Here is an 11,349-nt window from a genome sequence, read left to right on the forward strand (position 1 = left end):
AAGTCTGAAGCCCTAAGGCAGACAAAAGGATAGAAATACAGCAGATTTACAAAGCTAAGGCCTCACATTGGCCATGTCCAAGTATGCTAAGTCAGACCTGACTAAGCAAGCCACCATATCAGCAGTTGAAGACAGGTTTTGGTATATTCTTCGGTTTCGCTCATTCCAAATATTCCAGGCAAAGTATAGCGCAGCTGCTGCCTTTTTCTGCTGCCCATAGGCAAAACTTCTCCACCAGGTTGCGATGGAGGTGAACGGCAAGGTTGCTTGAAGTTGAATGTTAGGCAGCATGGTGTTGATCTTCTGCCACACTTCCTTTGCAAAAGGGCAGCCACAGATCAGATGAGCGGCAGTCTCAATCGTTTGGTCGCAGAGGGAGCAGGTGTCGTTGTGTTCACATCCTCTCGCGCGAAGACGATCAGCAGTTGGCAGTCTATTTTGAGACAGAAGCCAACCAAAGAATTTGATCTTTCCCTCCACCTTTGCTTTCCAAAGGGCATTCAGCTCAGGCTTCGCAATGGTTCCGATGAATTGGGCATCATAAGCAGTGGCAGCAGTGTATGATTTGCTGTCGTTCCATTTCCACTCAATGTCATCTGGTTGATCTGAGAGGTTAACCCCTTGTATCCGGTGCCAAAGGTCAATGAAACTGATCAGATCCTCAGTGGTGCTAAGTTGCTCGATTCCTTTCATCCAGCGGCCTCGATGGAGAGCAGCCGCCACCGAGGCATTTTCCCGCCTTGCAAGCTTATGTAGGTTTGGGGCGATGTCCTTAGGTGCAGAACCATTTAGCCATGAGCTACTCCAGAATTTAGCACTTTGACCGTCACCAAGCTTGACAGTTGTGGAGGCGTTGAACAGCTGCATGTCAGTGCTAGTGCATGAAATTTGCAATCCAACCCAAGGCCTGTTGGGGTATTTCCAGGAGTACCAAGCCCACCTTAATCTCAAAGATCTGTTGTAGAACGCTAGGTTTTTTATTCCAAGGCCCCCAAGCTTTTTGGGGGAGCATACTTGTTGCCAATTGACTGCACAGTGGCCTCCTTTGGCCTATTCTTCTCCTTTCCAAAGAAAACTTCTTCGGAGCTTGTCAATCCTCTTTACAACCCACTTGGTTGGAGCAAAAATTGTCAGATAGTACGTGGTCAAGGAGGTTAACACCGAGTTGATGAGAGCCAGCCGTCCCATCCTGTTAAGTAATTTTCCCTTCCAGCCCGCAAGCTTTGCTGCGATTTTATCAATGAGCACTTGAAAATCCACCCTCCGAAGCTTGCGAATGCTCAGAGGCATCCCAAGGTACTTGCACGGGAGGGAGCTTATTTCGCCCTCAAACTCAGCTAGAACCTCCTCAATCACATGGTCCTCACATGCAATTGGGTATGCTGCTGATTTGCTGAAATTTGTGCAGAGGCCGGAGATCTTGCCAAAGGCTGCAAGGATGGATTGAAGAGCAGCCACTTCAGCTCGGACAGGATTCATGAATAGGGCAGCATCGTCTGCGTAAAGACTGACTCTGACTGAGGCACTGTGATGATTGATTGGACTAAGAATATGTTTCCCCTTGTCATTATTATTTGGCTGAATGGGTGAACACCTCTGGTCTTCTAGATGGTTATGACTGATCACGACGCCGCTGAGGCTGACCGATTAAGACTCATCCATATCATCCGTGTGTGATTATATCAAGACAAGACACGGCAGGCTCGTTCTTTCATTAAGCAGAGGCAACCGTGCGTGAGAAGATCTTTCTTCTGGCGATGAGATGGGTCTTCTCAACTTTCAATAGTGGATCGGTCAAATCGACGTCGTCTGCGCACAATCCACGATTTGTACCGACAAGACCACCTAAGATTCCTTCCTAACCCAACGAACGAGTGCTTATTAGTTTCTTGACAGCGGCGTCTGCGATGAAATTAAGTGCACGATTGGTTTAACTAAATCGATGGGTTCCGATGAAGAAACCATCAACCTCAACCTTTATCTCATCGACGACATGCAAAGTGGTCTTTGACAAAACACTATAATTGGCCGTGCGCTGCGACAAGGCACACATGTTTTTTGATCGATTTATCAAAGAAAAGATGGTTCTTAAGGAAAACCGGTGGGGGGAAAAACGATAAAATCGAAAACGTAGGTGGTGTGGAAGGAAAAAGAACCGCATAACCTTGCGTGTGTTTTCAAGTACGAGAGACTTGCAAGTTGCAACTTCACTGTTCCCTTCTCTCTCGAGGACCAGACTAACAGCAAGTGGCCGGGGATCAACGGAGGAAATTCATTAGCATGAAAGCATGTGCCTAGTGGACGCATGGACGGATCCAATGGATGATCTATCTTGTATCGGATGAGAACCGTGTGCCACCGGCGGGCTCCTACCTGTCACCATTTATCCCACGTCCAAATTCAATTGGTAGCCTCCGGGTTCCCGCCCTATAAATACCAGGCCAGATCGACGCAGACGTCCGCCGTCCTCAGTGCAGTCCAGCGTGCTCTAGCTCGCTCCGACGACCGTCCGATCGTACAGTGCTGGCGCGCGCCATGAAGAGCACAGTGGTGGCACTCTTGCTGCTGGTGGCGGTGCAATGCCTCGCGCTGGGCCCCGGCACGACGGCGGCGGCGAAGCCGCGGCGCACGCGGCAGGGCGACTACCTGAACCGGCTGCGCGGGTCGCCGTCTTCCCGCGTGTCCTGGGAGTCGCTGGCGGCCGTGGAGGAGGAGGAGACGACGACGAAAGCGACGGGTAGACCCGCGCCGGCGGCGGCTGCGGCGGAGGCCGGGCGCAAGGAGGCCGACCGCGTGGAGGCGCTGCCCGGGCAGCCGAGCGGCGTGGACTTCTCACAGTACGCCGGGTACGTGACGGTGGACCCGGCGGCCGGGCGCGCGCTGTTCTACTACCTCGCCGAGGCCGTCGGCGGCAACGGCGACGGGTCGTCGTCCAAGGGCAAGCCGCTCCTGCTCTGGCTCAACGGCGGCCCGGGGTGCTCGTCGCTGGGGTACGGCGCCATGGAGGAGCTCGGCCCGTTTCGCGTCATGAGCGACGGCAAGACGCTCTACCGCAACCCCTACTCCTGGAACCACGGTACGCAGTCACCACGCTCTCGAGTTCTCCGGCCTGAAAGCCATTGAGGAGCTGACAAGTGATCGACCGGGCAATTAATATATGGTGCAGCGGCGAACGTGCTGTTCCTGGAGAGCCCGGCGGGGGTGGGGTACTCGTACTCGAACACGACGGCGGACTACGGCCGGAGCGGGGACAACCGGACGGCGGAGGACGCGTACCTGTTCCTGGCTAACTGGATGGAGCGGTTCCCGGAGTACAAGGGCCGCGAGTTCTACATCACCGGCGAGAGCTACGCCGGCCACTACGTGCCGCAGCTGGCCCACGCCATCCTCCGCCACGCCTCCCCGGCCATCAACCTCAAAGGCATCATGGTAAGAGAGTAGTTAATTAATGGCATAATCCGGCCGGCCACACACCTCAGTCCTGTCACTCCTGACGACGGCCGGTTTGGGTGGGACGTGTGGTGTGAAACAGATTGGGAACGCGGTGATCAACGACTGGACGGACAGCAAGGGCATGTACGACTTTTTCTGGACGCACGCGCTCATCTCCGACGAGACGGCCGCCGGCATCAACAAGAACTGCAACTTCACGGCCGCCGGCGCCGGCGCGGCGCCCAGCGCGCTCTGCTACGACGCGTCGGACGAGGCCAGCGAGAGCCTCCGGGACATCGACATCTACAACATCTACGCGCCCAACTGCCAGTCGGAGAAGCTCGTCACACCGCCCATCGCCCCCTCGGTACGTACGTACGTGACACCACAGCCGGTACAGTGGCAGCACCGTACTGCCAGTGCTAAGTGCTGAATGATCGATGAGGCTAGTTCGTTAGATCATCATAGGGATGTTGATTGGTTTTAGTAATGAAGTTTGCTTGGGTTCTACGTGTGGCCAGATCGACAACTTTGACCCGTGCACGGACTACTACGTGGAAGCGTACCTCAACCGCCCGGACGTGCAGAAGGCGATGCACGCCAACGTCACCCGCCTCGACCACCCCTGGTCAGCCTGCAGGTATGTATGCCACCTACATACACTACACCCATCCTACTCGCCCCACCATGCATCTCACACAGTACAATTCAGAGACCTGGAGACTCCTCTCTGATTTATTTACGTAAACTCGGGGGCGATCCGATCTTTCGCCGCCCGCCTCCGCTCATCCCCCTTCCGTCCCTCGCCGCCGCCGGAGACGGCTGCCGGCAAAGCCCGCGCGGACGCCGGGGAAGGTGGCGGCGGGGATCTCGGCGCCCGGATCGATCCCGTCGGCCTGCGGGCCGGAGTATCGCATCGGCGGCCTGCGGATCCTTGGGCGGCGACCCTATCAGCGAGGCGGCGTCGTCCATCGGCTGGAGACGTCTGCAGGCGACGCTGGCCAGCGTACTCGGCCGTGCGGGTGGCGGGTCGTTGGGGGAGTCCGGCCATGGCGCGGTTCTCCGTTGCATCAGATCTGGAGGTTCCCCTTTCTCCTGCTGCCTCTATCGTCGTCCCGGTGGTTTGCGGCTGCAGGCTCCGGTGGTGGTGAGCCTTGGTGGTGTACTTTGGGTCCGGGGGAAACCTTGGCCAGTCTAGCTGGCCCGGCGGCGGCGACGCCCATGGGCGCCGCTTTCCTTCATGAAGGCGCAGCTGAGGGCCCAATCTACCTACCCCGATCCCCGGCCGGGTGAAAACCTTCAATCCTTTTCGGATCTGGCGGCAGCGGCGCTTTTTGCGTCGTGACCTTCCTGGAGGTGTCGTCAGGGGCACTGAGGCTCGGTTGGGAGTGCAGAGGATCTACAGGTGGAGGGGATAGGACCAGTGGTAGCAGGTGGTGTTCGCGAAGGAGGAGCGGCGTTGCATCTGACACGTCGACAATGGGGGGTCTCAGCGGCATGGAGCAGCGGGGTCTTGCTGCTGGGCATGTGTTGATGGACGAGCGCAGGATGGTGGCGTTGTCTGGCGTCGTGGTGGCGTGGACGACAGCTAGACCGGGCAAGGTAGATGCAGCAGTACAACTCTGAAGATGGATTGATGGCAGGTGGCTGCGGCGGCCTCATACCCGGCAGGCGTCCTGGTTGAGGAGTGCGCCGGCGGCCGTCGCTTGCATCATCCCTTAGGCAACGGCGGCACAAGTGTGTGTTAGTGATGATCTGAGAGCACAGTGCGGCGCACAATCAAGCTGAGACCGGCCGATGGAGGAAACCCAATCAGGGGTCGACATGGCACTCCATTATTGGGGTTTCTTTTGTGCGACATGCCTCAACTACTAAGTACTAACCGGGTCGTTTGCTTTAGCGTGCTGCACAACCTGGAGGAGGAGGCAATCATATATCGATTGATTCCAATGAACCCTTGCTCACGCTAGACACACACCACACTAATCAATACCCTCGCACGAAAAGCGTTCATCTGCCAGACCAGTTTAGAGTTTAGACCAACACTTTGTCCTACCAATATCCTACGCTACGCTACAAAATCTAGATGATCCAGTAACTATATATTGTGTGTATGCCCCCCCGGCGTGCATGGACGGTGTAGTAGGTAGGTAGGTGCATCACAAGAAAGTAGATGCAAACTTGTAAGCAATGTGGTAATTTAATACCAGCATGCAGCAAAGGCTGGTTGGTTGCTCAAACTTGCCGCACATGATCTAGATGTAGATCAGCGAGTTTGCGTCCAAATTCCTGGAGATTAGTGCTTTCGCCGTGAGGCAATTCTCTTCGAGTTGTAATAATAAACAAGTGAGAAGATGGGGCATGCGTGGTACGAGCTCCATCTGAGTATTCTAGTTAATATTGCGTGTTCTCGAGGAAAGATACGCTCATACCAACATCTGACGGTGTTATCACCTGCATCGTCTGATCATTTAGTTTTCTTCCTATATTCATGGCGTGATCCCAGTGCACATGGCGAACTGCAACTACCACCATATGTTCTTGCTTTCTTTAAGTCTGTGCACATGCTTTTGCGCAACATGCGGTTGAATTATTAGGGATTCTGTTTTCATCTTGCTAGTTGCCCATGCGGATGACTGGGTGTCCCATGTGCAATCACATCCTTTCAATCTATATCACATTTTTTTTCTTCTTCTTCGGACCATGGCGTAATTCGCAAAATACTCCATCCTATTTTGTTTTCAGTGACGTCTTGACACGCTGGGTCGACAGCGCCAAAACAGTCCTGCCTATTATCCGGGAGCTGATGAAGAACAACATCAGAGTCTGGGTTTACAGGTGTGCATCACGAGCATTTTCAGATTACTAGTTATCTAAATGATCTTATATTTCTTTACAGAGGGAGTACTACTTAATTAGAGTCTGTGATGCGACATTCCAGAATAGAAGTGAAATGCTGAAAATAATGGCCACTGACCTTTTGTTTGCAGTGGAGACACTGACGGGAGAGTGCCCGTCACTTCCAGTAGACTCTCTGTCAACCAGCTCCAGCTCCCTGTGGCGGCAAAATGGAGGCCATGGTTCAGCAGCACCAAGGTGCTCACTTGCACTCTCCTCTTCCCTTCCCAAGTCTGTTCACTGCAACAAGCTAACAAACAAGTTGCGGTGAACTTTCATAACTCAGTTGCTAAAGAAGTGCACGGAAATGGTTCGAAACCGATGATAAACTCGGGAGAATCTTAAAACTTGAAGCTGTCACATCATGATTATTACCTGCTTTTGCTCGGACTCGGTAAATATAATGATCTGTTCGATCTTATGAATGCAGGGTGCCGGAGAGGTGGGTGGATACATTGTGCAGTACAAGGGTGATCTCAGCTTGGTAACTGTCAGAGGAGCAGGCCATGAGGTCCCCAGCTACCAGCCGCGGCAAGCCCTTGTGCTTGTCCAGAATTTCCTCACAGGCAAAGCTCTCCCTGACTGCAAAGAATGCGAACAAGATTAGCAAAAGAAAAGAAGTTTTTACACTAAAAATAGCACACCAGCAGCTTCGCAGGTTGTATCATTTGATTCAGTACAAGAAACAAACAAAATCAAGTAAAGTTAGACACAGAAAGCCATCAACCCTTGCGCTCCGCAGACTATGTAACTCAAGGTCAGCAAATGCTTCCATATAGATAGGAAACTGTATGGTGTAATCCGTTAAGTCTGAAGATCTATGCCAAAATGGCATGTTGCAATACTGGTGCCACCAAAGGATGCTGCACCTCCTTGTGTTACAGTGACTTACCAGGAGAATGAAATTTATATGTTGGTCCCAAACCAGGGGATACTGTAAACTCTGTAATCACAAGCTGCATGGTTTCAGTTGCTGTATCAATTTCATTCAGTACAAGAAATAAGAAAAATCAAGTGAAGTAAGATATAGAAAGCCATCAAAGTATCAAACCACATGTTTCGCAGATCATGCAACTGCAGGCCTGCAAAATGGTTTCACATAGATATAAAGTATGTATGATGTAATTTATCGCCTGAACAGTGATTGCCAAACTCGCATGCCGAAAAGCTGGGGCCTCCATGTGTTACAATGACTAACCAGGAGAATGAAACTTACATCTTGGTAACAAAGAATCGACACTACAAAGTCTGAATATTTGCCTTACATGTGCTAAGAAGCATAACAAAAGCACAGCAACTTGCAATCTGACTACGCCTCACATATCTCAAGGCATGAGCAACAAGATTTTTTTGCAGAAACAGTAGATACCTAGAAACCCAGAACATACCACATGAATATACTCCTTCAACAAACTGATAGTGTTTTTTACTTCCACGCAAACAAAAATACAATCAACAAATAATGGCAATTTCTTTCCTATTCCACAGAGAATGAAACTGGGACAAATTCTGTTCCTCAAATGTGCCAAACAATCATATCCTCCTTCCAGCACCGCATTACAACCAGTGGTAACACAATATAATAACTTGATGATTCTTACAAGATCACTGAAAAAAATTATACTCGTGCAAAGGCACACTTTCTATTTTTGGATGGCCATAATGGTGGCAGCATCACGCTGTTTGATCTTGTAAGGATCACAACAATGCACAAATATTGTGAGATGAATTATCCTACAGCTCACTCGGAATCTTGCAACTTCAAGTGGCTTAACGTTGGAGAATCTATCCCTGTTAATTCTTGGCCCTTTTTGCAGACATAAATATAATGAGAGTCAGGATCCTCCAGAACAAAGCCCTCGGGCAATCTACCACTCTCAGTAAGTGGAACAGGGTCGAAGACAGATCTTCTTATGTTTCCCTTGAATCCAGGTCTTGCTGCAATGCATTAAAAAATGATCATGCTAAAGTTCTGTTCTAATCTTATAAGTAAAGTTCTTACGAACTACACTACTGAGAAATTCAGTGGTGTTGACTACACAAGTTAAAGCTCGAATGTACACAAAACGTGGGGCAAACCCTATTCATGAGCAAGCAAACAGATATTCTATTTTTATTAAGCAGGGAAAGTTTCAACATTGCGGACCAAAATTGAACGTATATGCGAATTGACATAATACTAATACGTACGCAGAATGTACAGTACAATTTTCCAACTGCATACTGGTTGGTTCAGGTGAGGAATTCGCGCTGATGGATCACCATAAGTTATCTAGCAGTTCAGAAACAAAAATTGATCGTTATAATCAGTGGCAGGAAATGACATATTAAATCTGCACTATGAAGAAACTTATTCAAACTCGTACCAACATAAAGACTCCCCCTGGTTTAAGTAGCCTACAATCAGAAGATACACTGATAAGAATGCAGGAATGCTGAACTTAACAATATAGAGGTGTAAATGAGGCTGTATGTGATGCTTCAATGGGGGTCAAAGTATTAAGAACCTGTCCACTTCCAGGACCATCTGAGCTGCGCTGAGAGGAGCCTCCACACCACACTGGAAGCAGAAAGACCGCGATGTTGAAGTAGTACCAAATTAAGGAAAAGAAACAATGACAGAATGCTACCTACTTACCATCAAAGAGTCCAAAGTACCTTTAAGAAATGCACAAAAAGAACAAAAGACATTAAGCAAAGTGTTGTCAATAGACTCAATACTTTTTAGAAAGCCACTGTAGCATGAAGAAACTCACACCTTTATCAATGGCACAATCAAATGATTCGTCAGAGAATTTACTCATATCTCTAACATCCATTTGCATGTCTACAGCTCATAAGGAAATCAACAGACACTAGATTGCACTTCCCGGACAAAGAGGGAATGTAAAATATTTAAGGATACATTGTAGCTGTGGAAGATCGAAGTACTTCTTCCTCATCATCTCAATTAAAACCGAAGAAATGTCAATGTTTATTATCTCCATGTAGCCATCAGCGGCCATATCCTCTGACATAACTACGAACAGCAGAGCACGGGGAGAAAATTTAAAATTAGCACAGGGAGTGTAATCATCGAGCCTAGATTCAGAAGCGCATCCTAAACTCTATCAAGATCAGCCCATCGAGGGTGCAAAACCCAACCCCTAGTGTGTATGCATAAGCATTGAAATATCTGTAACGAAACTATGACTAATGTGACACAATAGGACACAACGTTCATACAAGTAGTGAAAATCAAATGTGGAACCAAGTGCATAAGCATTTAACGCGTCGATGCAGCACAGATGGTTTGCACCATAATACTAAAATCCCAGAGCAACTTTGAGTTACTGGGCAACAAGTGGAACCAAGGTTGGTTCCGGTTTGGATTATCATACAGAGGTGTGCTGGTTCCAGAATTCAGATGTTTGGTTGCAAGTCCCTCTGAAAAATTAACTTACACACTGTGCATGCCCCACTGATTTTGTGTGGCATCAACATCACAACCCTATCAATTCACAGATTGCCTAACTGTAGACCATAGCACATTATCCCATCCAGAGTATAATTATCAGACTATTACTGGAAGTGATACATGTCAGCCTGTGGACTGATAGAACGACATTATCTGATTGCCATGTTGTTATATACTAATAGATGCAGCTAGCCGAGGAGCTATCCAGAGACTATTGCCGTGACAGCAATTTCGATCCCAACAGACGCTGACAGTGCTCTGTGCAAGCAGCTAATCCAAAAGATCGCTCGCTCACTCGCTGGTCTGTGCCAATCACCCCCATTCACAAATCACAATCAAGCACCTATTTGAACAGAGCCTGAAAAGGCGGAGAGGAAAAGGAAAGGAAATTTCTACTTCCGGAAACGAGAGACGAATGCGCGAGTACCGCCACGACGAGCGCAACCAACACGCCGGCTACTCCAGTTCGAACACTAGGCGAGCGCAGTCTCGTCTCAACGGAGCAATCAAGGCAACCGGCAGGAGGAGAGCGGAAGAGGGAGGGGGGAGGACGTACGCGCGGAGCCGCAGCCGATCATGAGGAGGCGCGAGTCCGGCGGCACGGAGCGGCGGACGAAGGGGCGCAGCGCGGCGTAGCGCTGGTACCAGTCGTAGGGCGCGCCGCCCTCCTCCACGTAGCGCGCGTCCCAGTACCCCGCCTCCCCGTAGCTGAACACCGTGCCGCCGCCAACGCCGCCGCCGCTCCTGGCGCCCCCCTCCTCCTCCTCCTCCGCCCCGCGAGGCGACAGCGGCGGCGACGACGACGACATCGCCCGGGGACGGAGCGAGGCGCGGGCGAGCGAGCGAGCGGGTCGAGGGAGGTGGGGGTGGATAGAGGGAGAGGAGAGCGTATTAGGTGAGCTGGGCTGGGGGGAGTGGGAGGAGCATCGGCATCGGTACCGGTGTGCCCGAGCTTGGGACCAGCCGCCACCACTCCACACGTCGCCGTCGTCGCCAGCCGATGCGCATTTTATTTTCCCAATTGCGTCTCGAAATCTCTCCGTTTCCTTCTCATTTGCTGACTTTTCCGATGGTCTCGTTTTCGGTGGCTGTTACCGCGATTTTGTGGCTCGAATTTTCTCCCACATTTTCGGTGACTGACTTTAAATCGGTGATGTCCGGCCGTGTTAATGTCTACTCGGCAGCGACTGCACCTTGTTTTTCTTCCATTAAAAAAAGATGCGGCTAGGTCTTAGTCAAGACATACTCCCTTTGTAAAGTAGTGATCTAAACGTTTTTATATTAGTTTACGGAGGGAGTAGTATATAAGAAAGAGAGAAAAATTAAGAATAAAATTTTGCACTGATCTTCATGCAAGATCAAAGGCATGCAACATCAATTGAGACTTAGCAAAATTGTTAAAAAATATATAATTGTTGTTTTTACACGTAGGAAGTATTTATACCACTCAAATTCAAGATTTGAATAATAATGGTGAGACTTGGAGTAAGCATTAGTGAACACGATGCAATTGAGAGACATGACGTGAGCGGCGGTGGCGAGGCTCAGGGAAATCGACACTC

The 11,349-nt window shown here is 50.1% G+C and overlaps 2 protein-coding genes across 2 annotated transcripts; one reads left to right on the top strand and one right to left on the bottom strand.

Moving 5' to 3' along the window:
• Positions 1–2,324: 2,324 nt before the first annotated feature.
• LOC123051772 (serine carboxypeptidase II-3) lies at positions 2,325–7,357 on the top strand. The gene is made up of 7 exons (XM_044474750.1): positions 2,325–3,076; positions 3,167–3,429; positions 3,533–3,799; positions 3,954–4,072; positions 6,178–6,270; positions 6,423–6,528; positions 6,761–7,357. The coding sequence occupies exons 1-7, from the start codon at positions 2,536–2,538 to the stop codon at positions 6,935–6,937; spliced, it is 1,566 nt and encodes a 521-aa protein (XP_044330685.1). The 5' UTR covers positions 2,325–2,535; the 3' UTR covers positions 6,938–7,357.
• Positions 7,358–7,782: 425 nt separating this feature from the next.
• LOC123051776 (EEF1A lysine methyltransferase 4) lies at positions 7,783–10,744 on the bottom strand. The gene is made up of 8 exons (XM_044474754.1): positions 10,344–10,744; positions 9,236–9,349; positions 9,089–9,157; positions 8,969–8,988; positions 8,838–8,890; positions 8,697–8,727; positions 8,521–8,602; positions 7,783–8,268 (listed from the first exon to the last, which is right to left on the bottom strand). The coding sequence occupies exons 1-8, from the start codon at positions 10,594–10,596 to the stop codon at positions 8,072–8,074; spliced, it is 819 nt and encodes a 272-aa protein (XP_044330689.1). The 5' UTR covers positions 10,597–10,744; the 3' UTR covers positions 7,783–8,071.
• Between the last annotated feature and the right edge of the window lie 605 nt (positions 10,745–11,349).

The sequence above is a fragment of the Triticum aestivum genome, chromosome 2D (assembly GCF_018294505.1).
Source record: "Triticum aestivum cultivar Chinese Spring chromosome 2D, IWGSC CS RefSeq v2.1, whole genome shotgun sequence".
Taxonomy (NCBI): Eukaryota; Viridiplantae; Streptophyta; class Magnoliopsida; order Poales; family Poaceae; genus Triticum; species Triticum aestivum.

Excerpts from the sequence above, each read along its gene's own strand:
- LOC123051772 (XM_044474750.1), top strand. The coding sequence starts at position 2,536 with ATGAAGAGCACAGTGGTGGCACTCTTGCTGCTGGTGGCGGTGCAATGC. Across the intron at positions 3,430-3,532 it reads TCAACCTCAAAGGCATCATG|ATTGGGAACGCGGTGATCAA; the intron begins GTAAGAGAGTAG and ends GGTGTGAAACAG. Across the intron at positions 6,529-6,760 it reads CATGGTTCAGCAGCACCAAG|GGTGCCGGAGAGGTGGGTGG; the intron begins GTGCTCACTTGC and ends TTATGAATGCAG.
- LOC123051776 (XM_044474754.1), bottom strand. The coding sequence starts at position 10,596 with ATGTCGTCGTCGTCGCCGCCGCTGTCGCCTCGCGGGGCGGAGGAGGAG. Across the intron at positions 8,891-8,968 it reads GTACTTTGGACTCTTTGATG|TGTGGTGTGGAGGCTCCTCT; the intron begins GTAAGTAGGTAG and ends TTCTGCTTCCAG. Across the intron at positions 8,728-8,837 it reads ATGGTCCTGGAAGTGGACAG|GCTACTTAAACCAGGGGGAG; the intron begins GTTCTTAATACT and ends TTCTGATTGTAG.